The sequence below is a fragment of the Chelon labrosus genome (genome assembly GCF_963514085.1).
Source record: "Chelon labrosus genome assembly, chromosome: 15".
Classification (NCBI taxonomy): domain Eukaryota; kingdom Metazoa; phylum Chordata; class Actinopteri; order Mugiliformes; family Mugilidae; genus Chelon; species Chelon labrosus.
Genome location: NC_140348.1, coordinates 26,814,980 through 26,841,070, shown reverse-complemented (window position 1 = coordinate 26,841,070; position 26,091 = coordinate 26,814,980). Strand labels below are relative to the sequence as shown.

Sequence of the window (26,091 nt, the reverse complement as noted above, 5' to 3'; positions counted from 1 at the left end):
ACAGTCTCTGAGCTAAAATAATTCAGGTCAAACGGTAAGTAAAACTTCTTTTACTCTTGTGCCAATTCACATCTGAAATCACACCACATTTAAAAGACATGGATGTTAACTTCTATGTCCAACCCTGATTTTATGACAGCATGAATTGTTTGTGGGGATTGTGTTGTCTTCACTGCCTGAGAGCTCCTCTATCAGTCAGTGACTAAAGGTTGTGTTCATACTGAATTTGCTGCTTGTTTCTTACCTCTTACTTCTTTCACTATACTGTACTATAGCTATACTGTATTCAATGTACACCTCAAACCTTCATGGATATCAATTAATAGATTAGATAAATAATCTCTCTGATCTCTCAAACACCAGGACTGGCACGGAAAGATGGAAGATTTGAACGTTAACAGCAACATCAACTTTAACTTTGACTACTACTGCACCACAGAGAAGGACGTATTAATCTTATATATTGTTGCATTACTCATCATTTGCATCAGCCTTCTATTAATCTTATTGGCCATCTCCTTACTCTCTTCTCTGGTGAGTCCGTTATAACAGATGTATGTATTTATAATGATGTGTTGTGTACAGTCTGTCAGTAAATGATTGTCTTAGACTCGTCTCAGGTGTAAAAGTCTTGGTACATCTGGTTCTTAGATGGATAAATGTCTCTGACTGCAGTTTCTGGGCAGAGCCAGATGTCATATTTGGAGGAGGTGAAGTTCAGAACATGTTAACAACTGCTTCAGTTACTTTTACCAATGTTTTCCTGCAGGTCAGAAAGGATCACAGTGCTCCAGTCTACATCATCAACCTCCTCATTTCTGACATCATTCAGCTCCTCTGCATGATTTTTTGGGTGGAAGGAACATATTATAATATTATTTTTATTAACATTTACGATTATGGTGTGTTGACCAGCGTTGGCTTCATGGTGTGTATCTCCCTAGAAAGGTAACTATCTGTCTGATCCAGTTTGTGTGTATCTACGTCTGTGTCTAACCATTTTATTAGTATATAATTCTGATGCTCCTCAAAGACTGTCTATGTGTGTCTGTCTTTCATTACAGGTATTTGGTTATCGCCTGGCCGCTGTGGTACAGATTCAGACGAACCATCAAGACCTCTGTGGTGGTCTCTGCCCTAGTCTGGATCTTTCCTCTTGTCTATGTCCTCCTATGCTCTGTCTCGGTTGATATTCAGATCACAGAAACCATCTTTGCCGTCTTCCTCCTCCTCCCCCTCCCTCTGTTCATCTTCTTCCTGGGTGGGACTCTTAAAGCCCTGTCTACATCCCTCAGTGTCCCCTCTGATGAAAAACGAAGAATTGTGGCAATTTTGGTGGCAGTGCTGCTAATTTACACACTGATGTTCCTGCCCACTGTCATTTTGATACTGGCAGGAAAAGACAGACTGAACTCTAGCTTCACCATTGTGTCTGACATTCTTCGTGTTTTGAGTCCTCTTGCAGATTTGATTTTGTACATTTTCATTAGGAAAGGAACCACAGACAAGCTTCTGGCCTCACTGTGTTGTTGCAGAATGCAGCTTCAGGAATTAGCAGATGAACAGCATGAATAACGACAGCATGTACGTTTCTATTTGGAAGTGTGTTCTCAACAGCTAGCTGGACTCTATTGCAGCCATATCTGGTGCTGTAGCTGTCATAATCTACAGCTTCCTGACTAGCAGACCACAGGTGGTTTGAGTGGGTCACCACACTTCAGCCCCCCTGACTCTCAACACCGGACGTTGCAGGTTAAAGGCCAAGAATATCCTGGAACAGTCCAGTCACCCCGGACACTCTCTCCTCTCTCTACTGCCATCAGGCTGGCGTTTCCGCTGCCTGAGGACAAAGACTGAGAGGCTGAAGAAAGTTTCTATCCACATTCCATCCATCTGCTCAACTCTGAGCCTTAAACTGGACCGAAATACCACTGCACCACTGCACTTTAGTCACATAGCTGTTTTCAAATACTGTAAATGTGTATATATACGAGCTACCCCCTCTAAGTTTACATTTCAAGTTTACAGTCTATATTTTATTTTATTTAATTTTTGCTCAGTTTTACATTATTACAATTATATTGTTTACCTTGTGTACTATGTGTAATTATTATTGTTTTACTATAGTACTTTTTTACCACTGGCTGCAGGTACAAAAATTGCCATTATTTTGACTGTTCTGTTTGTTTGTGTTTAGTAGGTGGTCCTGGTTTTATTTCATTTGTTCTGATGACTGGGACGCCATCAATTAAAGAAGGGGTGCATGTAAGGCAGTTGCCCATTGAAGCCAGTAGATGGCGGTGTTGTATCATTTTTTGCCCCTTGGGGGTTCAGCGATTGTCTCTGTTTGTCCTTGCAGGCCACCGTGTTTCTCTATTGCTAGTAAGGTAACCACAGCATAAATGGCTCTCTGTGGTATATTCTAATATTTGGACTATTAACAGTTGTAAAATTGTTCTTTGTGAACGGTATGTGTGCTGAGACGAATATGAACGGTCAGATGCAGTTTGGGAATGTATATCCTTATTTAACTTGTGTTGTTTTTTGCTTATGTCAGTCGTGACTGTGGCTAGTTGTAAGTACTATGTGTGCCAGCTTCCCAGTTCCGGTCGTCTGTGAACCTGTAGAAACACAGCGCTTCATTGTAGATGTTATAGAGTTGTTTTATACAACATACTCTGATGTAGAATGTTCCTCTGTTGCTTGTAAGGAGGTGAAGCCGCCAGCATCTGTGACGTCTGTGAAAATAAACGGCGTGGTCAAAGCCACAAATAAATTGCCCCGTGTGTCCGGCTCGTCCCTCTGCATTACACCCGTACACCAACACAAAAATAAAAAACACAACGCAGAGTGTCCAGAGAGGCACCAGAGGAAGCACACGGGACGGGTTACATTTACAACATCTCATTTTTGATAGTCCTGTTCTATTTGTGTGGGCTTTGTGTGTCCCTGTGATCCTGTGTGTGTGTGTGTGTGTATATATATATATATATATACAGTATAGATAGTACATGTGAACACACATCCAAGGAGTTTGTTCTCTGCATTGAACACATCCAAGTGAACAGGGACCTTTTAGGTGTTTGCTTAAGGAACCTCAGTCAGGGACTTAATTCAACTATATTTTCCATGCTGGAATATTATTTTTATAGTCTGTTTCTAGTATAGTATATGTACATAAGAGAAATATCTGAATCCTTCCTGAGCCACAGGTTTCACTGAAGTATTCTTCACACCTACAGTTCAAAGCTGTTTTGATTGTTTCAATTTATACATTTATTTTCATATATTTAACTTTGTTTTGTTCTTTCTTAATAATCTTTACATGTGACATTTTTTTTTTTATATGTTTACCTTTAAAAGTTGGTGTTGGTTCTGTCCTCTGCATTTAAACAGTCTACAGCAGAATGTGACATTTAGGAAGTTTCATATTCAAATCTACTCTGTATGAGGAAGTGAGATACGTAGTCAGATATAATTAAAATGATCACAGGAATCATCACGAAAGATATCAACAGATATTATTTAAACAAAACATACTCCAAGGAAAGCTGCTGAATGACAACCTCAAAAACAGCATCACATTTCTCTTTTCCTGCTTCTTCCTGCATGGACACACTAAAGTTGGTTCACACTGCTGTGTGAACCAATGGATGGGTTAAAGAGAAAGACTCACCCAATGATGGATCAAAGAAGGAGAAAAAGAATCACATCATATAGACCTTTAATTGAATCAATGATCAACAACAGTTTTATTTAGAACTTTCTGAGCAACAAAAACTATAATAATCACACATTCAGATCCACTCTTCTAGTTTAGAAACTGTCACCCTGCACAACGCTCAGCTTTAGAAAGAAACTTCTTCCTTGTTGGATCTCTGCTGTTTCAGTGTCAGCTGTACAACAGTTGGTGATCAGCTGGTTTAAAAGGAGGCAACATGCAGCAGACTTCTGTCTGGATCTCTGTGTTCTGCAGTCAGCCTCTATGACCATACTGTCTTTGCACTACAATGCCATTTACTGCACAAACTTGTTCAAATGTCTATTTACTGTATTTATCTTTTTTAGCTATCTTTTTTTTAGTTATGTCTAATTCTAGGTTACTTTTTTTAACTACATGTCTTGTCCTCACCGTGGGATGGAGGGGAACGTAATTTCGATTGCTTTGTATGTCTGGAACATGTGAAGAATCGACAATAAAGCTGACTTTGACTTTGACTTTGAAATGACAGCAGCACCACCTGCTGGCCACCGCCTCCTACTACAACAACTAAACTAAAACTTCTGCTTCCTGCCTACATGAAGCTGACTGTGTACATGCTGTCGTTATTCATGCTGTTCATTTGGTGATTCCTGAAGCTGTATTCTACAACAACACAGTGAGGCCAGAAGCTTGTCTGTGGTTCCTTTCCTAATGAAAATGTACAAAATCAAGTCTGCAAGAGGACTCAACCGAAGAAGAATGTTAGACACAATCCAGAAATGAAAGCTGTCGATTTCGTCTACCATTAACCAACTGACAGTGGACAGGAACATCAGTGTGTAAATAAGCAGCACCACGACCAAGACTGACACAATTCTTCGCTTTTCATCAGAGGAGACACTGAGGGATGTAGACAGGGCTTTAAGAGTCCCACCCAGGAAGAAGATGAACAGAGGGAGGGGGAGGAGGAGGAAGATGGCAAATATGATATTGCTGATCTGAAAATGAAACCACAAATAGTATGGGAGGAAATAAACAAGAGGAAGGATCCAGACTAGGACAGAGACCACCACAGAGGTCTTGATGGTTCGTCTGAATCTGTACCACAGCGGCCAGGCGATGACCAAATACCTGTAATGAAAGACAGACACACATAGACAGTCTTTGAGGAGCATCAGAATTATATACTAATAAAATGGTTACACACAGACGTAGATACACACAAACTGGATCAGACAGATAGTTACCTTTCTAGGGAGATACACACCATGAAGCCAACGCTGGACAACAGACCATAACGATAAAGATATATGAAAATGACTCCCACTGAGTAATTCTTATCAGCCACCCAAACAATCATACAGAGGAGCTGAATGATGTCAGAAATGAGGAGGTTGATGATGTAGACTGGAGCACCGTGATCCTTTCTGACCTGCAGGAAAACATTGGTAAAAGTAACTAAAGCAGTTGTTAACATGTTCTGAACTTCACCTCCTCCAAATATGACATCTGGCTCTGCCCAGAAACTGCAGTCAGAGACATTTATCCATCTAAGAACCAGATGTACCAAGACTTTTACACCTGAGACGAGTCAAAGACAATCATTTACTGACAGACTGTACACAACACATCATTATAAATACATACATCTGTTATAATGGACTCACCAGAGAAGAGAGTGAGTACAGTCCCTGACAAAAGTCTTGTCACTTATCCATTTTGTAGAAACAACAGTTTATAACCTGACTTTTAATTAATCCATTGGTTTTAGAAATGGCTCATATGAAAGCTAAAACCCTCCCAAATTATGTTTGATATACTAAAATAAATTTGCTTCACTGAAGAAAGATTGATCATTTAATGAACACAGAAAGGTCAGATTTTGGCAAGACAAAAGTTTTGTCGCCTACAGAAAGTAATGTGAAAATTGAACAAATCATTTACTTCAAATACAAAAATATGATGCATAACATCAGTGAATGAAGTACTGGTGCTGTGAGATCCATATTTAATATCTTGTATGACTTCCTTGAGCTTGAAGGACTGCATCCATGCGGTTCGACAATGATTCATACAATTTATTGATGAAGTCATCAGGAATAGCAAAGAAAGCAGTCTTACATGCCTCCCAGAGTTCATCAAGATGCTTTGGTTTCGTCTTCCATGCTTCCTCTTTCATTTTTCCCCAGACATGCTCAATGATGTTCATGTCTGGTGACTGGGCTGGCCAGTCCTGGAGCACCTTGATCTTCTTCGCCTTGAGGAACTTTGATTTAGAGATGGAAGTATGCGATGGAGCACCATCCTGCTGCAAAATTTGACCCCTTTTATGGTTGGGAATGTAAGAGGTAGCTAATACTTCTTGATATTTTACGCTATTGATATTGCCTTCCACAAATCTCTCGCACACCCCCATACTGGATGTAACCCCAGACCATGATTTTTCCGCCACCAAATTTAACTGTTTTCTGGGTGAATCTCGGATCCATGCGAGCTCCAGTAGGTCTCCTGCAATATTTGCGGCGGCTGTGATGTAATTCAACCGAAGATTCATCTGAGAAATCCACCTTCTGCCACTTTTCCAGCGTCCATCCTTTTAGCAGGCTGTGGGCCTTGGCAAATGCCACACGTTTTTTTAATTGCCTTTTGTTTAGTGCTGGTTTCTGGGCACTGATTCTACCATGGAGGCCATTTCGAGACAGAATTCTCAAACTGTTCTGGTTGACACGGGGACTTGAGGTGACAAGGCCTGGTGGAGCTCTGCTGCAGTGGAAAAGGGGCTGGCTTTGGATTTTCGAGCCAACAAACGGTCCTCCCGAGCAGTTGTCTTGCGGGGTCTGCCGGACCTGGGCTTGTCAAAAACATCTCCAGTCTCTTCAAATCTTTTTCTTATTCTTTGAGGCTGTAATCTAGGATTGGGTGCATCATATGACAATCGACAAGACTTTTGTCTTTGCAAAAACTGACTCAGTGGGCTTTACCAAGCTGTGAACGTTAGAATGCTTTTTAGCAGTTTTGTTTGGCACCAAAACATTATTTCAAAAGCTGTTGGGATTGTAATTAGCCATTGCTTGTAAAACAAATTGATAATACATATATTTGAGGGGCACTTAGGGTCAACTTGTACCCAAGCGACAAGACTTTTGTCTTGCCAAAATCTGACCTTTCTGTGTTCATTAAATGATCAATCTTTCTTCAGTGAAGCAAATTTATTTTAGTATATCAAACATAATTTGGGAGAGTTTTAGCTTTCATATGAGCCATTTCTAAAACCAATGGATTAATTAAAAGTCAGGTTATAAACTGTTGTTTCTACAAAATGGATAAGTGACAAGACTTTTGTCAGGGACTGTAGATGACCACGAGGATCAAAGGAAGACCAATGTATAAACATTTGAGATTAATGCAAATTGGCAGCAATCGGTGTTTTTGTACTTCTCAGTGGTATTGAAGTAATAGTTAAAGCTGATGTTGCTGTTAACGCTCAAATCTTCCATCTTTCCGTGACAATCCTGGTGTTTGAGAGATTATTTATCTAATCTATTAATTGATATCCATGAAGGTTTGAGGTGAACGCTGAATACAGTATAGCTATAGTACAGTATAGTGAAAGAAGTAAGAGGCAAGAAAAAAGCAGCAGGTTCAGTATGAACACAACCTTTAGTCACTGACTCATAGAGGAGCTCTCAGGCAGTGAAGACAACACAATCCCCACAAACAATTCATGCTGTCATAAAATCAGGGTTGGACATAGAAGTTAACATCCATGTGTAGCACCGGTATCACACCACTTACTGCACTACTGGACCAGTTCTAGGTTCTAAGGAGTGGGGAGCAAAAATAATTACACCAGAGACTTAAATACAAAAGGCCGGCAATTTACTGAATGCAAAACACAGATGTAAAATACAATACACAAAACAAAAATATCCTGCAGGGTCTTAACTTTGAGGTAAGTATCGTAAATGAAAAGGTATTTCACTCTCTTTTTGTTCTTTAGTTCACCTAAGTTATTTTAGTCTAATCTAAGTTAAGTTAGACCAGTTTTTTTTCCTAGGTTGCACCTATTTTAGAATTCCTATTTTCTTCCTGAGTTAACTCTTTTTCCTTTCTTTTACAGGTAAGATAATACCTTCAATTGCAAAATCACATCAAAGTGGACCACAATCATTTCAAATCACATTCAAATATGAACTCAGTATGAAAAGAAAAGTATAACACCTTAATTTCAAGTTCAAGTCCCAATGTGAGTTCAATTATCCAGTTCAGTTGAAAAGATTCAGTTCGATTCAGTCCAGAGAAAATAATTCAATCAGTGTTCAGTTCAGAACCAGTTCCTGATACTCCTACCACTCTGGCAGCGAGTCACCATACGCAGCAGATTTCCTCACTGATGCGATGGAGAAGATGAGTTGAAGATCTGGGTCTGGCTCGCCATCTTAAATCCCGTCTGTGCAAGTGCACGCCCGCACACTGCAGACCAATCCTTGCTCCGACCGAGCTTCAAACCAAGCAAAACACCTGACCTGTGTAACAGGTCATAAGCACAATAAATCTCTTTTTTCAAATCCGCAAATTGCACAAATAAATGTTTCACAGTCTCTGAGTTGTAACGTTACTGCTACGGTGCTTTTTCACCTCAAATATGGCGGCGGACCGGCCTCTTTTAAGTCACGGCTCCGTCTCCCACACAAACTACTGCACACATCTTTCATTTACACAGCATACATTCACTTCTATAACATTCACAGTCTTCATAAACCCAAAATATTAACTGGTAAACCGTTTATGACGAAGCATTTACTTGTAAACAGCTACGTTTTTAGCGTTAGCTCTCCGCTAGGAAAAAAAAGTACAACACGGCAAAAACGCGAGAAAACAACACAAAACTCACCAAAACCGGTGTGGCTTAGTTCTCATAAAATCCCCGTCAGTTCCCGACCAGGTAAGTTATGTTTTTCCAACTGCAAGATCAACTTTTTCAATCCTTTCTCTGCTTATTTTCCACCGCTCGTTCTCTCCGATTTTTCCTCTGCTCTCTCCCACAAGTCTCTGCTGCAGCGTCACTGAGGTGCTGCGTCTAGCGCCACCTGTCCCTTAAAGGGGCAGCGACTTGAATTTCTGTCAGCATACTTTTTAATCTTAAACATTAAATTATTGCTATATTAACATCTTTTTAATTAACTGATGAATTAACTTACATTAAATCAATCACTTAACTTTCAAACTTATTTATGCAGTTTTTAAACTATTTATTCTTATTCATGTCATATTTTAACATGGGTTACACATGTCTTTTAAATGTGGTGTGATTTCAGATGTGAATTGGCACAAGAGTAAAAGAAGTTTTACTTACCGTTTGACCTGAATTATTTTAGCTCAGAGACTGTGAGATCTAAAATCTGATCTGGCTCTAGTTATGAAGCTGCCTCTCTTCGTCCTTAGTGATTCAATCTAAACATTGCTGCTGCTGTTCCTCATATTTCCCTCTCTCCCATACTGCCACAATAACTTTATTCTCAGCGTCTATGTCTCTCGTCCAGTGACGTACTTGCCTGTCTCCCCCTCTGAGCCAATTAATCCACAGTTCCCATGCTTTAAAATCATTGTAACTGTGTCCGCCTTATTTTATTCAGATCAGTTCAGGCTGTGTTAATTTAGAGGAGATCTTTGAAGAAGAGCTTCAGAGCTCCCTTGAGTAATTTCCTGTGGGCTACTAAAGACATAGCTCAAGATCACATCATCTAGTTAGAAATTCCCCTCAGCTAGTATTAAAACCTCAAGCAGATAGGCACGGCCCTACATGGACAGACAAAGGTGATCAGGCATAACTTCACCTTCATCTTAAATACAGTGTAAGGAGCAGCAAAGTGAGACACAAATGTTGTAGGAGTTCCATCTTCTTTCCATGTTGTCGTAACAGTCAAGGCAAACGTTCTACCACACGCTCCATTTTCCTGACTCCAAATAGGCGAAGGGTGTGTGCAAAAACCTTACGTACATTCTTGTTCATGGAAAAGTTCAAATGTCAAAGAGTAAATTTTTGAGCATCTCCACTCCAGTGAGTAGCGTCTCCAATTCGCTTTCTTCAAAGTTCTTCTTTTTTCCCGTCTAAAGGCTAGATTATGCTTCCGCGTAGTGATCACGCAATGGTCACGCAATGGCCACGCAGTTGCTCGGACGCAGTCGTGAGACCGTGATGGTTCTGCGTGGGGTTTACGTGTCGAAATGCATGCCACACCGGTAGAGGGCGCTATGATTTTTTGTGACCGACCGACCGAGACTCTTGTGACGTATCTCGCCTCGTTATTTACCTTCCGGCTTTTGTCGTAGTCACAGTGTACGATGGACACCGAGACAGAAAGACTGGCATTGGAGCTCCAAATTATTCAAGCAGAGGAAGAAATACTTCTATTGCAAATTAGGGCACGACAAAGGAGACAATGATGTTTATGAGTGGAAACCGGAAAAGCGGTCTCCAGCGGATGTAGTTAGCGGACCAATCACAGCCAATGCCGCTGCGTTGCTGTTGCGTCGCCTCGACGCACGTCGAGGATTTTTGGGAGGTGCACGTCTGGCCCTTGCGTAGGACGCACGGGGGTCCGCAAGGACGCAATAGGTCCGTAATAGGTCCGTACGCACGGACGCGCTGTGTCAACGCGGAAGCATAATTTGGGCTTTACTCATTCTTATGTTTTCATTTTCTGATCGTGCAGAGAGGGGAATCTCAGGTGCAGGGTCAATTGCATATTTAAACCGGGCGTGGACAGGGAGGGGTTGGGTACAACATGTGCGCTCAATTCCACGTTGATTGGGATGTACAAAGGAAATGTGCTTCTGGACTTTCCCAATAAGTCCTAGGTTCAAAAATACTTCCCATGTGGTGGTGTTCAGAATCTGAAAGCTCAAGCAAGGACAGGGTGGAAAATAAAGGTCTGGAGAAATACAAATACTCCCCTTTCACCCTTTGCTGTACCTCTTTTTCTTTGACTGTAGGGCTCAGAGAATGAGATCCGGTGGGTGATTCGTTTTGCCGTGGTCCTGTTTGGACTAGCAGGTACATCCTTGACCTTCCTGCACACCGGTGTCATGGCTTTCTGGGTCCTAGGAGGAGAAATCGCCTACATCCTGATGTTCCCTCAGCTGGTCTGCGTCCTCTTCTTGGGCAGGTCCAACGGTTACGGCGCCACTTCTGGTTTCCTGGCGGGGTTCGTTTTTAGACTTCTGTGTGGGGAGCCATTGCTAGGGATACCGCCTGTCATCCACTTCCCAGGATGCATCCTTGAAGACGGCGTTTACGTTCAGTATGCCCCGATCAGGACCATCTGTGTGCTGGTTGTTTTTGCCACCATAGTGGGCGTCTCCTGCCTAGCTTCTCTCCTCTTCAACAAAGGGCTGATACCAGAGAGATGGGACGTGTTTCGGGTTAAAGACCAACTCCCAGCACAAGCACAGATTCCGGCAGACGGCACCAGGAGACAGGAAGTCCAGAACTCACGGCCTCTGTGTGAGAACAACGGAGTTTCAGATCCAATGCTGGAATCCACATGTTGAAAAATGCTGAACTACATCCCACTGGATCATGGATGGGACACTAAAGTATTCTGATTCTGATAAACACACGTACTACCTCTCCTAACAAGATACTGTATACCTCATTAACATTAAAATATATCTCTGTGATTTGGTTTAATTGTGTTTTGTGGATAAAACAGAGGTACAAAGAAAAACACAAAGCGTAAAGAGCTGTATCCACATTTTTTTTTTTTTTATGTCTGCCACTAAGTAATTAATTTCAGCCACCCGAACAATCATGCAGAGGAGTTGAATGATGTCAGAAATGAGGAGGTTGATGACGTAGACTGGAGCACCGTGATCCTTTCTGACCTGCAGGAAAACATTGGTAAAAGTAACTAAAGCAGTTGTTAACATGTTCTGAACTTCACCTCCTCCAAATATGACATCTGGCTCTGCCCAGAAACTGCAGTCAGAGACATTTATCCATCTAAGAACCAGATGTACCAAGACTTTTACACCTGAGACGAGTCAAAGACAATCATTTACTGACAGACTGTACACAACACATCATTATAAATACATACATCTGTTATAATGGACTCACCAGAGCAGAGAGTGAGTAGATGGCTGCTAGGATCAAAGGAAGACTGATGCAGATGATGACTAATGTTAAAACATACTCGGTGGTGTAGTAGTAGTAGTCATAGTTAAAGCTGATGTTGCTGTTATTGTAACTTCTTTCCAATGAGGAGGTGTTAAAGCTCAAATCTTCCATCTTTCCGTAACAATCCTGGTGTTTGAGAGATTAGAGAGATTATTTATTCAATTCAATTCAATTCAATTTTATTCATATACCGTCAATAACAATACAAATCGTCTCAAGACACTTTACAAAAACCCGGCCTGAAACCCCCAGAGCAGCCTGAAACCCCCAGAGCAGCCTGAAGGCGACGGTGGCAAGGAAAAACTCCCTTTTAACAGGAACAAACCTTGAGCAGAACCCAGCTCATATGGAGGGACCCATCTGCCTAAGGCCAGCTGGGTACAGACAGAAGAAACAGAGAAGAGAACAGCAAGATAAACATACATCTGTCATTGTCTGTTATTTAATCTATTAATTGATATCCATGAAGGTTTGAGGTGTACATTGAATACAGTATAGCTGTAGCCCTTCCACCAGCAGTGGATTAACCCTGAGTGCAGGAGCCATATATTCATTTGTATTTTCTTGGTTTACTCCTACTGCACACTAAGGGGTGTAATGGTCATGGCCGAGGCTGGCCAGAAGACATTTAAGTTCATGTTAGGAATCACAGGTGTTGCTAATGAGGGCGAAGCAAACAGTTTTTGACTGTGCTCGAAGGACCTGCATGGAACATTTTAGTTTAGATTATGTATGGAAAACAGTTTGGATAGTATGCAAATAAATGCATTTTGGATCTCAAGTACAGAAAGTTTCAGTATCAGTTTCTTCGGGTTACACGTCGGAACAACCAATCAGTTAGTTGGGTCTCGGTCACTACACTGAGATTAAAGCTCTGCTGAAGGAAAAGAAAAGAGCTTTCAGATCAGGGAATAAGGAGGAGCTGAAGACTGTACAGAAGGAGCTAAGAAAGAAGGTCAGGGAGGGACAGGCCACCTACAGGAGGAAGATGGAGGAGCAGCTGCAGCGGCAGAACATCAGAGGGGTGTGGAGAAGCCTGGAAACCATTTCGGGCTATAAAACACCCCATGCACAGGTGGGGACGACCGAAAACGCTACTTCCTATTCCAGGCCTATAAGTGGCGCTGTTTCGGTTTCAGAAATTAACCAAAAATGGAGATGAAGATGCGGAGCATGCGCATAAAGCTTGAGCGCTGTTTACAAATCGCCTTTTTTGCTCAGCGTGGTGACACAGGAGCGTGATATTTTGCCCTAGTAACCCTAATAGGCTCAATATCGTCTCCAGCATGAAAACTAGCATGTAGTCCGCCATTGTTGTTGATGTTGTTATGAGACATCTCGCGGGATGTGGTAGGCTGCTCAGGAGTGTGGCGATGACGTCATCGTTTTCCCCGTATTCGCCGTCCACATGAAAACGCAAGAGCTGCGTTTTCGAATTTCTCCACCCTGGGACCCGTTTTCAGAAAAGTGCGTTTTAGGGCTATGCGTTTACAGGATACGTGTGGACAAAAGGCCAAAACGATGAAAAACTTCTGCGTTTCGGCGTTTTTGCGTTTCCGTGTGGACGGGCCCTTAATCTACATTTCAATAGGTTTGATCAAGCACCCACTCCTCCCCTCATGCAGCTTGTCCCTCACTTGCTGTCACCTGGTTTATGCCCTCCTCACTCAGCCCCTCACACCTTTGGCTCACCAGACCATGTACTCACATCTTCACACCAAGATGGAGCCACTCATCCCCCATCCCTGTCCTTCACAGCAGACCAGGTGAGAGCTCAGGAAGATAAAAGCGAGGAAAGCAACTGGACCGGATGGTTATCAGCTCCAGGCTCCTTAGTCCTGTGCAGATGAACTGTTATGGAGCATGTCTCCAACCTGAGCCTTGAGCTGAGAGTGGTACCACAGATTTGGAAGTCCTTGTGCGTGGTACCGGTGCCCAAAACACTGAGCCACTCTACAGGAAGGGACAGAGCAGGCTCTACCTTCTGAGGAGACTGAGGTCTTTTGGAGTGAAAGGGGCACTCCTGAAGACCTTCTTTGACTCTGTAGTGGCTTCAGCCATCTTGTACGGAGTGGTCTGCTGGAACAGTGGCATCACAGAGAGGGAGAGGAAGAAGTTGGATAAGATCATCAGGAAGTCCAGCTCTGTCCTGGGCTGCCCCTTGGACTCAGTGAGGGAGGTGGGTGACAGGAGAGTCCTGGCTAAACTGTCCTCCATGCTGGACAATGAGTCCCACCCCCTCCATGGTGACCTGACAGGACTGAGGAGCAGCTTTAGTGACGGACTGCTTCACCCTCCATGTGTGAAGGAAAGATACAGAAGGTCTTTCCTTCCTGCTGCTGTTAGGCTCCACAACGAGCACTCCTAATATGTGCTATATTATTACACCTTATGGTGTAATAACACCAGTCTGTGCAATATATTTATTCATTCATTCATTCAGAGAGACCAGTGTTGTATCTCAGCCGTAAGTTGGAACCCCGGGAGACCAGGTATTCGACAATTGAAAAGGAGGGTTTAGCCATTAAATGGGCTTTGGAGAGTTTGCCCTACTATCCCCTTGGAAGGGAGTTCGACTTAGAAACGGACCACAGAGCTCTGTCTTGGATCAACACAATGAAGGATCGCAATGCTAGGATCACACGATGGTATCTTGACCTACAACCCTTCTGTTTCAGGATCAGGCACAAACCCGGCAAGACAAACCTGTTGGCAGACTACCTGTCTCGGTTGACCACCACGGCTGGGCCAGGAGAGGGGGGAGGTAATGTGGCAGTCTCCCCTGCCACTGGCAATACACCACACCAGCACATCACACCATCATCCAGTACACAGACCACATGTTAGCCAGGTAGCATGCAATGGGTAGTTCGGTGGGTGCACACACAGAGCTACATTTAACAGCTAAGTAAGTTTCCTGTGCCATTTAGTAGTGGTGGGACGAGCGACACTGGTGCATCAGCACTGTGCCGAGAGCTCAAGAGGGAAACCTCGTATCGGTGCGTGTATTGCTTTAAGAAAGAATCACGTGACCGATACAGGAACTGTATCGTTTGGATGTGCCGCGCCAAAGTGTGTTTATCAGGAAACAAACTGTATCAACATGTCGTGGGTTTGTCGGATGGAGTTTTGCTTGATCATGGATCGTTCTAGGAAGTTTTCCCCGGTGTGGAATAATTTTGATCTCGTGACGCCAAACAAGGTAAATCTTTTTCTCCTTTATATACTATTTTTTACGGTGGCGCATTGCACTCACTTTATCAGTTTATCAAGTGAATGACCTGTGATACATATGATAGTCAGTTAAAGAGCCTTAGAGTTGCTTTATTCATGTTATCATGTAATTCTGAGATCCTGATCTCGTAATCATGAGAGGGTGTCTATTTTTTTAACAAGTGAATGCAATGTTCTGGTAAGAGGTTTGAATTGTTTTCAGATAAATTAACTTTTTATGTTATTGTAGGTGAAGTGTCGGCTCTGCTCTACAGAGCTATCTTATATCAATAAGAGCACTTCATCAATGCTGAGGCATTATAGAGCTCGGCATGGCAATGAAGAATTGGCAGATACTCGTGAGAGTACCCCAGGTATGTTGAAAGTCTCTCTAAAAATTGTGCTAAAAAAAACATGCATGCAAACAGACAGGCTCCAGGCCTGGTATCAAACCTCCAACCCTCTTGCTGTGAGGCGACAGTGCTAACCACTACACCACCACGTCATCTTATGTCTATTTGATATTGTTTGTAAAAATTACAGTCCTTTTATTAAGCTTTTGACAAAATAGTTCCTTTTGGCTTGCAGTTCCTAACAAGCAAGCAGTGGATGAGGCAGTGGTCAATATGATCATCAAAGACTGTCAGCCACTCAGCTTTGTTGAAAATGAGGGATTCAGGGAGCTCCTGAAGCTTATTCTACCCTCGTATGCTCTACCAAGCAGGAAGGTATGTTTAAGAATTTTTATTATATGTTTGTACTAACTATATAACTATATTTTATTGGTGTAACAGTATTTGTATGGTTATTTTCAGACCATCAAGGACTTGGTGAGCCAGAGATATGAGGAGGAAAAGGAGAAAACCAAAAAGGACCTCCAGAGTGCCGTTGCTGTTACTTTAACAGCTGATATGTGGACGTCTATGAATATGGAGGCATATCTAGCTGTTACTGGCCACTATGTGGACAAAGAAAGCCATGAACTCCATTCATCAGTCTTGGCAGTGCAGCATTTTCCTCAGAAACACACTGCAGAAAACATTGCCACGGTTAAAAGGAGCCTCACGGAGGAGTGGGGCATAGCAGGAAAGGTCAGGTGTCTTGTCACTGATGCAGCAGCAAACATGACTGCATGTGCTCGAATGCTGCAAATACGGCATACCATTTGTATAGCCCATTCCCTGAATTTAATTGTGAGAAAATCATGTGATCAAATCCCAACAATAACTGAAATACGCAACAAAACACGACACATTGTGACATACTTTCGATCGAGCGTGACTGCTAAAGAGAAGCTCACTCAAATACAGCAACAGCTGGGAACACCGGGCCATAAATTAATAAACGAGGTGCCAACACGATGGAACAGTACCTACCAAATGTTTGAAAGAATGACTGAGCAGAAGGAGGCAGTCTGGGTGTCACTGGCCTCATTAAAACCTGACATCACTCCACTGACTCCAGAAGAATGTCAGATCATTGAAGAGATGCTCAGGGTTCTTGCTCCTTTTGACCAAGCTACAAGAGAACTTGTAGCTTGGATACACCCTGGACAGGTCGCCAGTCCATCACAGGGCTAACACAGAGACAGACAACCACGCTCACACTCACACCTACGGCCAATTTAGAATCACCAATTAACCTAATGAGCATGTCTTTGGACAGTGGGAGGAAGCTGGAGAACCTGGAGAGAACCCAGCTAAGAACAAACCAGCTCAAATTAAATCAAACAGAACACTTTTAACTGAAGTATTCTTCACACCTACAGTCCTAAGGTAGTTTCTTTGTCACAGGTTATAGATTTATTCCAATTTATTCCAATATTTACCTTTGAAAGTTGAACATGAATGAGTTCCTCACACTAGTGCTGGTTCCATCCTCTACAGCAGAATGTGACATGCGGGATGTTTCTGATCATCTAAATCTGCTCATATGAGGAAGTGACATGTGCAGTCATTATTATCATTATCAGGTTTATTATGTGGTTAGGAAAGATGTCAGCAGATATTCCTTCAATTAAACATCTGCCATCAATCATTTCATACTATTAAGAGACCTGATATCAGTCCAGTTTGAGGGTTTGCTTCAGTTTCTTTAATTACATGTTGCACTAAATATTTTACGCTGCATCCCTGTAATGTACACTGCCTGGCCAAAAAAAAAAAAAAGAGAGTTTAAGTTATAAGAAACATTAGTGGGTGTTACCCATCGCAAACTCACAACTAATGTCTGTTAATGGCTTGATACCTGATACCTGTCATTGGAGGGATTTGTTTTGATCCAGTTGTCCTTCCTCAATCAATCTTACTCTAAGGACCCATTAATGTCCAGAAGATACTTAAATCCTGGTGCTCCACCAGCCTTTTAGAACTGAAGAAGCTACTTGGATGAAATGTCTTCAAGAAACCCAACAAATCCTGTTGTCCTTGTTTCAGCTTTTTTTTTTTTTTTCCTTCTTTTTTTGGACATATTGTGGTTTACATACACCAATCAGCCACAACATTAAGGAGAGGAGAATAACATTGACCATCTTTTAACAGTTCAGTGTTCTGCTGGGAAACTTCTGGACCTGGCATTCATTGGTGTGGATGTTACTTAGACATGTAGCACCCACCTAGACCAGACCAGGCCCCCCCACCCCATAGCAATGACACTCCTTGATGGCAGCAGCCATCCCCAGCAGGATGCAGCCTGACACAGACACAACTAAAAAAAAAAAAAAACACGAAGAACAGCACAAGGTGTTGACCTGGCCTCCAAATTCACTAGATCCAAAACTGATGAAGTATCTGTGGGATGATCCAATTATTACTTGCTCCATCAAATGCCAATGAATTCTTATGGCACCACAGAAAATACTGCTATTATTATCAGTATGTTTATGATCGAATTCAGTTTTCCTAAAAACTTTTTGTTTGTGAAAACGACATAACACATCAAAAGATGGATATGAGGGGTAAGGGGTAAGTTATTTCTGTTTTGGTCGTGGTATTTTGTTTTATATATCTTAAATACAGCATAAGGAGCAGAAAAGTGATACAAATGTTCTAGGAGTTCAAGCTTCGTTCTTTGATGTAACAGTCATCGTGACAGGTCTACCACGTGCTCCATTTTCCTGACTCCAGATAAGACGCTTCCTTTTTTTCCAGTACTGAACTGCATCTCGCGTGTCCATTCCTGGTACATTATGATCAAAGATACATATTTCTGTCTGTTCAAACCACAGCTTCTAGTAAATCTAGTCTCCTCTACAGTTCCCATGGTTTAATTCCGTGGAGAATTACAGCAAAAGGTCAAGTATGTGGGCAGAGGGGCCAAAAAAACAAGCAGTTCTGATGAAGCAGACAAACAGCTGTCTTCTTCCACATTCATCTACATTTTTTATTAAAAGTGACACTGTGAGTCTTTGCATTTCCAGATGTGCACATATTTCAAAAAGATTTACTATGACTTAGTAGCATATGCCTCACAAGCATGCATCTGTCAGACAAAACAAAAGATACTTATGTCACCAAACAATGAGTAAAATGAGAAAAATCACCCATAATATCATTAAAACAAAACATTTTTACCTCCCCGTATGTCAATTTATTCTCCTGGACTGATACATTTCACTGTGCATTGTACTATGTTTAACTGTGCATGTGACAAATAAAACTTCTTATCTTATCTCATCATGTGCTGATATCTATGTTCTGTATGAAGAAGAAGTTCTTCATCAAAACTTGTTCCCATGTGGTGGTGTGTAGAAACTGAAAGCACAAGTAAGGACAGAGCGAACAATAAATGTCTGGAGAGATATATGGGAGCTCACCGTGTACAGTTTTAAAACAGTCTTTAGAATAATAAACGCCAAAGATATAGAACACACTAGGAGTTGTACTGACTAGTCCACGAGTCGACTTTACTGCTGAGCCACGACGCTTTAAGCAGGAAGTCAACTAGTTCCCAATCATGTGACAATAACAACAGGGACGCCTCCTAGAAGACAGGTGAGGAGCCCAGTGGGTCATTGATTCATCAAGTGTGTGGAAATACTTCACTGAAGATGAAGCCCATACTACCGTGACATGTCAGTCCTGAAATACAACTAAAGTACTACTGCAATGCATCTGAAAAGGCTAACGCTAACACTAGCAGAGGAACGGTCCAAATCCTCTGGACAGCAGTCAGTTAACAACTTCACCAAACGTCCTGTGGTAACAGAGAGAAGGAGGCTGCACATCAACTATTTGATAAAGTTATTAGACCTTTAGCTGCTACACTATCCCATCTAACAACACGCTGTGATATAGTATTAAATGCTAATGACAGTGCTGATTTATATAGGCTATTCATATCTGCAGTGACCAGTATTGATAAGTTCATGTGTAAATGTTCAATTCGATTAGTTGATATTGTTGTTGTGGCTGTAGAGCATGTTTTTTTTTTTTTGTCCGTGATGTCCTTTAATGCACCGTGCGAGAGTTGCAAGAGTTTGTCGACCGAGAGCCGTATGGTGTTGTCTTTGGCTACGGCCGACAGTAGCCCGTGTTCAAGCTTCAGTTACCTTACAGATAAGCCTCTGTAGCTTCTTTTGTCTGAGACGCTACAATATGTATTCAGGTCAAGAATATAGATTTCATTGTTGCAAAGCATTACTTTCTACTGGGTTTTTATGTGACGTCATCAACTCATCGACGTCGAATACACTTTCATTACATATTAGTCGACTTTAAAAAAATCTGTAGTTGTTGAACCCCTAGAACACACTTCCGAATAGAAACGTACATGCTGTCGTTATTCATGCTGTTCATCTGATGATTCCTGAAGCTCCATTCTGCAACAACACAGTGAGGCCAGAAGCTTGTCTGTGGTTCCTTTCCTAATGAAAATGTACAAAATCAAGTCTACAAGAGGACTGGACACACGAAGAATGTTACACACAAGGATGAAGCAAGAGCTCAATCTGTCTCCTAATGAGTGTATGAGAAATATAATCAAAATGACAGTGGGCAGGAACATCAGTGTGTAAATAAGCAGCACCATGACCAAAACTGACACAATTCTTCGTTTTTCATCAGAGGAGACACTGAGGGATGTAGACAGGGCTTTAAGAGTCCCACCCAGGAAGAAGATGAACAGAGGAAGAGGGAGGAGGAAGAAGACTGTAACGATGGATCTTGTGATCTGAATATCGAACCAGAAATACGATGGGAGGAAATAAACAAGAGGAAGAATCCAGACTAGGACAGAGACCACCACAGAGGTCTTGATGGTTCGTCTGAATCTGTACCACAGCGGCCAGGCGATGAGCAAATACCTGTAATGAAAGACAGACACACATAGACAGTCTTTGAGGAGCATCAGAATTATATACTAATAAAATGGTTAGACACAGACGTAGATACACACAAACTGGATCAGACAGATAGTTACCTTTCTAGGGAGATACACACCATGAAGCCAACGCTGGACAAAAGTCCATAAACATAAAGATAACTGTAAAAGCTTCTCATTAAGTAATTATCAGCCACCCAAACAGTCAAGCAGAGGAGCTGAATGATGTCAGCAATAAGGAGGTTGATGACGTAGACTGGAGCACCGTGATCCTTTCTGATCTGCAGGAAAACATTGGTAAAAGTAACTAAAGCAGTTGTTAACATGTTCTGAACTTCACCTCCTCCAAATATGACATCTGGCTCTGCCCAGAAACTGCAGTCAGAGACATTTATCCATCTAAGAACCAGATGTACCAAGACTTTTACACCTGAGACGAGTCAAAGACAATCATTTACTGACAGACTGTACACAACACATCATTATAAATACATACATCTGTTATAATGGACTCACCAGAGAAGAGAGTAAGTAGATGACCACTAGGATCAAAGGAAGGCTGATGTAGATGATGACAAATGTAGTAAAATAAAAGATTAATGAAAGTTGGCAGTCACTGGTGCTGATGTTCTTCCCAGTGGTGTTGTCGTAGTCATGGTTAAAGTTGCTGTTGCTGTTAATCGTCAAATCATAGTTAAAGTTGATGTTGCTGTTAATGGTTAAATCGTCCATCTTTCCGTGACAATCCTGGTGTCTGAGAGATTAGAGAGATTATTTATCTAATCTATTAATTGATATCCATGAAGGTTTGAGGTGAACGTTGAATACAGTATAGCTATAGTACAGTATAGTGAAAGAAGTAAGAGGCAAGAAACAAGCAGCAGGTTCAGTATGAACACAACCTTTAGTCACTGACTGATAGAGGAGCTCTCAGGCAGTGAAGACAACACAATCCCCACAAACAATTCATGCTGTCATAAAATCAGGGTTGGACATAGAAGTTAACATCCATGTCTTTTAAATGTGGTGTGATTTCAGATGTGAATTGGCACAAGAGTAAAAGAAGTTTTACTTACCGTTTGACCTGAATTATTTTAGCTCAGAGACTGTGAGATCTAAAATCTGATCTGGCTCTAGTTATGAAGCTGCCTCTCTTCGTCCTTAGTGATTCAATCTAGACATTGCTGCTGCTGTTCCTCATATTCCCCTCTCTCCCATACTGCCAAAATAACTTTATTCTCAGCATCTATGTCTCTCGTCCAATGATGTACTTGCCTGCCTCCCCCTCTGAGCCAATCAATCCACAGTTCCCATGCTTTAAAATCATTGTAACTGTGTCTGCCTTATTTTATTCAGATCAGTTCAGGCTGTGTTAATTTAGAGGAGATGTTTGAAGAAGAGCTTCAGAGCTCCCTTGAGTAATTTCCTGTGGGCTACTAAAGACATAACTCCGGATCACATCATTGAGTTAGAAATTCCCCTCAACTAGTATTAAAACCTCAAGCAGATAGGCACGGCCCTACATGGACAGACAAAGGTGATCAGGCATAACTTCACCTTCATCTTAAATACAGTGTAAGGAGCAGCAAAGTGAGACACAAATGTTGTAGGAGTTCCATCTTCGTTCCATGTTGTCGTAACAGTCAAGGCAAACGTTCTACCACACGCTCCATTTTCCTGACTCCAAATAGGCGAAGGGTGTGTGCAAAAACCTTACGTACATTCTTGTTCATGGAAAAGTTCAAATGTCAAAGAGTAAATTTTTGAGCATCTCCACTCCAGTGAGTAGCGTCTCCAATTCGCTTTCTTCAAAGTTCTTCTTTTTTCCCGTCTTACTCATTCTTATGTTTTCATTTTCTGATCGTGCAGAGAGGGGAATCTCAGTTGCAGGGTCAATTGCATATTTAAAAGGGTCGTGGACAGGGAGGGGTTGGGTACAACATGTGCGCTCAATTCCACGTTGCTTGGGATGAACAAAGGAAATGTGCTTCTGGATCTGAGTGTGCGCCACTTTTCAGTAGGAAATCCACGCAAGTCTTTGTACATGAGACCCCTGGACTTTGCTGATAAGTCCTAGGTTCAAAAATACTTCCCATGTGGTCGTGTGCAGAATCTGAAAGCACAAGCAAGGACAGGGTGGAAAATAAAGGTCTGGAGAAATACAAATACTCCCTTTTCACCCTTTGCTGCACCTGTTTTTCTTTGACTGTAGGCCTCAGAGAATGAGATCCGGTGGGTGATTCGTTTTGCCGTGGTCCTGTTTGGACTAGCAGGTACATCCTTGACCTTCCTGCACACCGGTGTCATGGCTTTCTGGGTCCTAGGAGGAGAAATCGCCTACATCCTGATGTTCCCTCAGCTGGTCTGCATCCTCTTCTTAGCCAGGTCCAACGGTTACGGCGCCACTTCTGGTTTCCTGGCGGGGTTCGTTTTTAGACTTCTGTGTGGGGAGCCGTTGCTAGGGATATCACCTGTCATCCACTTCCCAGGATGCATGCTTGAAGACGGCGTTTGCGTTCAGTATGCCCCGATCAGGACCATCTGTGTGCTGGTTGTTTTTGCCACCATAGTGGGCGTCTCCTGCCTAGCTTCTCTCCTCTTCAACAAAGGGCTGATACCAGAGAGATGGGACGTGTTTCGGGTTAAAGACCAACTCTCAGCACGAGCACAGATGCCGGCAGGCGGCACCAGGAGACAGGAAGTTCAGAACTCACAGCCTCTGTGTGAGAACAACAGATTTACAGATCCAATGCTGGAATCCACATGTTGAAAAATGCTGAACTACATCCCACTGGATCATGGATGAGACATTAAAGTATTCTGATTCTGATAAACACACGTACTACCTCTCCTAACAAGATACTGTATACCTCATTAAAATAAATCTCTGTGATTTGGTTTAATTGTGTTTTGTGGATAAAACAGAGGTACAAAGAAAAACACAAAGCATAAAGAGCTGTATCCACATCTCATATGAAGTTTATATTTTCTTTATTTTTTCTTTATTTTTGGCAAAGAACAAATGAAACGAACAGAAATCAACCATAAATGTTTGACAAGATAATCATGCAGTCCATTCACCAGCTGCTATGGATGTTTTTTGGGCAAACCTGAGAGCTCACTGCAGAAACAGGACATGTGTCCAGTTTTAAAACACATGGTAAACCTTTAGAATAAGAAATGCCACAGATTAGTCAACGTTAAATAATCTGTAGTTGTTGAACCCCGAGAACACACTTCCAAATAGAAACGTACATGCTCTCATTATTCATGCTGTTCATCTGGTGATTCCTGAATCTGCATACTACAACAACACAGTGAGGCCAGAAGCTTGTCTGTGGTTCCTTTCCTAATGAAAATGTACAAGATCAAGTCTGCAAGAGGACTCAACAGAAGAAGAATGTCAGACACAGTGATGAAGCTCGAGTTCAATCTGTCTTCTCCTACCAGTAACCAAATGACTGTGGGCAGGAACATCAGTGTGTAAATAAGCAGCACCACGACCAAAACTGCCACAATTCTTCGTTTTTCATCAGAGGGGACACTGAGGCATGTAGACAGGGCTTTAAGAGTCCCACCCAGGAAGAAGATGAACAGAGGAAGTGGGAGGAGGAGGAAGACGGCAACAATGGTTTTTGTGATCTGAAAATCCACCCAGAAAAACAATGGGAGGAAATAAACAAGAGGAAGGATCCAGACTAGGACAGAGACCACCACAGAGGTCTTGATGGTTCGTCTGAATCTGTACCACAGCGGCCAGGCGATGAGCAAATACCTGTAATGAAAGACAGACACACATAGACAGTCTTTGAGGAGCATCAGAATTATATACTAATAAAATGGTTAGACACAGACGTAGATACACACAAACTGGATCAGACAGATAGTTACCTTTCTAGGGAGATACACACCATGAAGCCAACACTGGAAAACAGACCATAATCATGAAGATAACTGAAAAAGCGTCTCGCTGAGTAAATATTTTCAGCCACCCGAACAATCATGCAGAGGAGCTGAATGATGTCAGAAATGAGGAGGTTGATGATGTAGACTGGAGCACCGTGATCCTTTCTGACCTGCAGGAAAACATTGGTAAAAGTAACTAAAGCAGTTGTTAACATGTTCTGAACTTCACCTCCTCCAAATATGACATCTGGCTCTGCCCAGAAACTGCAGTCAGAGACATTTATCCATCTAAGAACCAGATGTACCAAGACTTTTACACCTGAGACGAGTCAAAGACAATCATTTACTGACAGACTGTACACAACACATCATTATAAATACATACATCTGTTATAATGGACTCACCAGAGAAGAGAGTAAGGAGATGGCCACTAGGGTCAAAGGAAGGCTGATGCAGATGATGACTAATCTAAAAACATATGAGATTAATACATGTTGGCCGCTATTATTGTTGTTGTCCTTCTCAGTGGTGTAGTAGTAGTCAAAGTTAAAGGTGATGTTGCTTATATTATAACTTGAGGAGTTGTTCATGGTCAAATCTTCCATCTTGCCGTGACAATCCTGGTGTTTGAGAGATTAGAGAGATTATTTATCTAATCTATTAATTGATATCCATGAAGGTTTGAGGCAGAGGTGGGACCAAGTCACTGTTTGGCAAGTCCCAAGTAAGTCCCAAGTCTTAGCAGTCAAGTCCAAGTCAAGTCCCAAGTAAAGACAGAGAAGGGCAAGTCGAGTCCAAGTCCAAGTAACACCAAAGCCAAGTCGAGTCCAAGTCCCAAGCTTCTTCGAGTCCTGAACAAGTCATCATGTACTCTTCACTTAATAATGCCATTATTAGACTAACTATCATAATTTCAACATATCAACCTAATCTACAGTATTTTATTTTTATTATAAACACAAATTAAAATATGCATATATTTTATTTATCTGTATATACACATGCGCCCAAAGACCTTCAAAGTATTGTGTGTGAATGGTGGGTTGGAAATGTATTAGCACGGAAGGCCCCACTGTCATCCTAAAGTTGGTAAAGCGCCTTGACTAGTGAGGCATGAACTGTGTGGATGCATGTAACTGGCATCTACTGGATGCTTCAGTGGATGCCAGTTATAGTAGGTCAACATTTTCCTTAAATCACAATGAAACTTAATATTTCAATAAAACAATGTTTAATCTGCATAACAAAAACAGCAGACTTGAGAGAGAGAGAGAGAGAGAGAGAGAGAAATAGTAAAAATAAGCTGCAACCAAAGGCACTGGTTATCAATGAAAATAAATAAAACCATAAAGCCCTAAAACAATTAAGGTCTAAATTGTTTGTACATTGTACATTTAGATAATTTACTATGTTGACTGTGTAGCCTACGTGTATTTTTTACCCGTGACTGAAAAACGATCATTGATCCGTGATCCGTTCGGATCAATGTCTTCGGTTCGGAACACACGTGATCCGCGGATTGATTTATAAACGTTCAGTCCACACACAGCGTAGTCATGGCGAGCGGAGGAACGCTCGCCACGGGACACAATAATGAACTTGTTGTAGAGGCTGGCGCAAGTGATGAGGAGATTACAGGGAGAGATGAAGAGGAGGAGGAAACTGAGGAAGACGAGGATTAAATTGAATTGGAGGATTTTTTTTTTTTTTTTTTTTTTTTGCTTCAAACCAAACGAGACAGGAATGGTTAAACTTTGGAGTGGTAAG

The 26,091-nt window shown here is 41.8% G+C and overlaps 4 protein-coding genes across 4 annotated transcripts; 2 read left to right on the top strand and 2 right to left on the bottom strand.

The window, feature by feature from the left end:
- Positions 1–378: 378 nt before the first annotated feature.
- Positions 379–2,750, top strand: LOC311500059 (ovarian cancer G-protein coupled receptor 1-like; the record flags this gene model as incomplete). The annotated part of the gene is made up of 3 exons (XM_084561234.1): positions 379–534; positions 770–948; positions 1,065–2,750. 3 exons carry the CDS (start codon positions 379–381, stop codon positions 1,573–1,575), a joined length of 846 nt encoding a protein of 281 aa, XP_084417360.1. The 3' UTR covers positions 1,576–2,750.
- Positions 2,751–4,326: 1,576 nt separating this feature from the next.
- LOC311500058 (ovarian cancer G-protein coupled receptor 1-like) lies at positions 4,327–11,996 on the bottom strand (the record flags this gene model as incomplete). Its single annotated transcript, XM_084561233.1, has 3 exons — positions 4,327–4,834; positions 4,951–5,135; positions 11,826–11,996. 3 exons carry the CDS (start codon positions 11,994–11,996, stop codon positions 4,327–4,329), a joined length of 864 nt encoding a protein of 287 aa, XP_084417359.1.
- Positions 11,997–14,447: 2,451 nt separating this feature from the next.
- On the top strand, positions 14,448–17,486 carry LOC311500213 (zinc finger BED domain-containing protein 4-like). Its single transcript, XM_084561467.1, has 4 exons — positions 14,448–15,087; positions 15,349–15,472; positions 15,687–15,826; positions 15,914–17,486. Exons 1-4 carry the CDS (start codon positions 14,989–14,991, stop codon positions 16,676–16,678), a joined length of 1,128 nt encoding a protein of 375 aa, XP_084417593.1. The 5' UTR covers positions 14,448–14,988; the 3' UTR covers positions 16,679–17,486.
- Positions 17,487–18,566: 1,080 nt separating this feature from the next.
- Positions 18,567–20,837, bottom strand: LOC311500214 (ovarian cancer G-protein coupled receptor 1-like). Its single transcript, XM_084561468.1, has 2 exons — positions 20,517–20,837; positions 18,567–20,400 (listed from the first exon to the last, which is right to left on the bottom strand). The coding sequence occupies exons 1-2, from the start codon at positions 20,741–20,743 to the stop codon at positions 19,878–19,880; spliced, it is 750 nt and encodes a 249-aa protein (XP_084417594.1). The 5' UTR covers positions 20,744–20,837; the 3' UTR covers positions 18,567–19,877.
- Between the last annotated feature and the right edge of the window lie 5,254 nt (positions 20,838–26,091).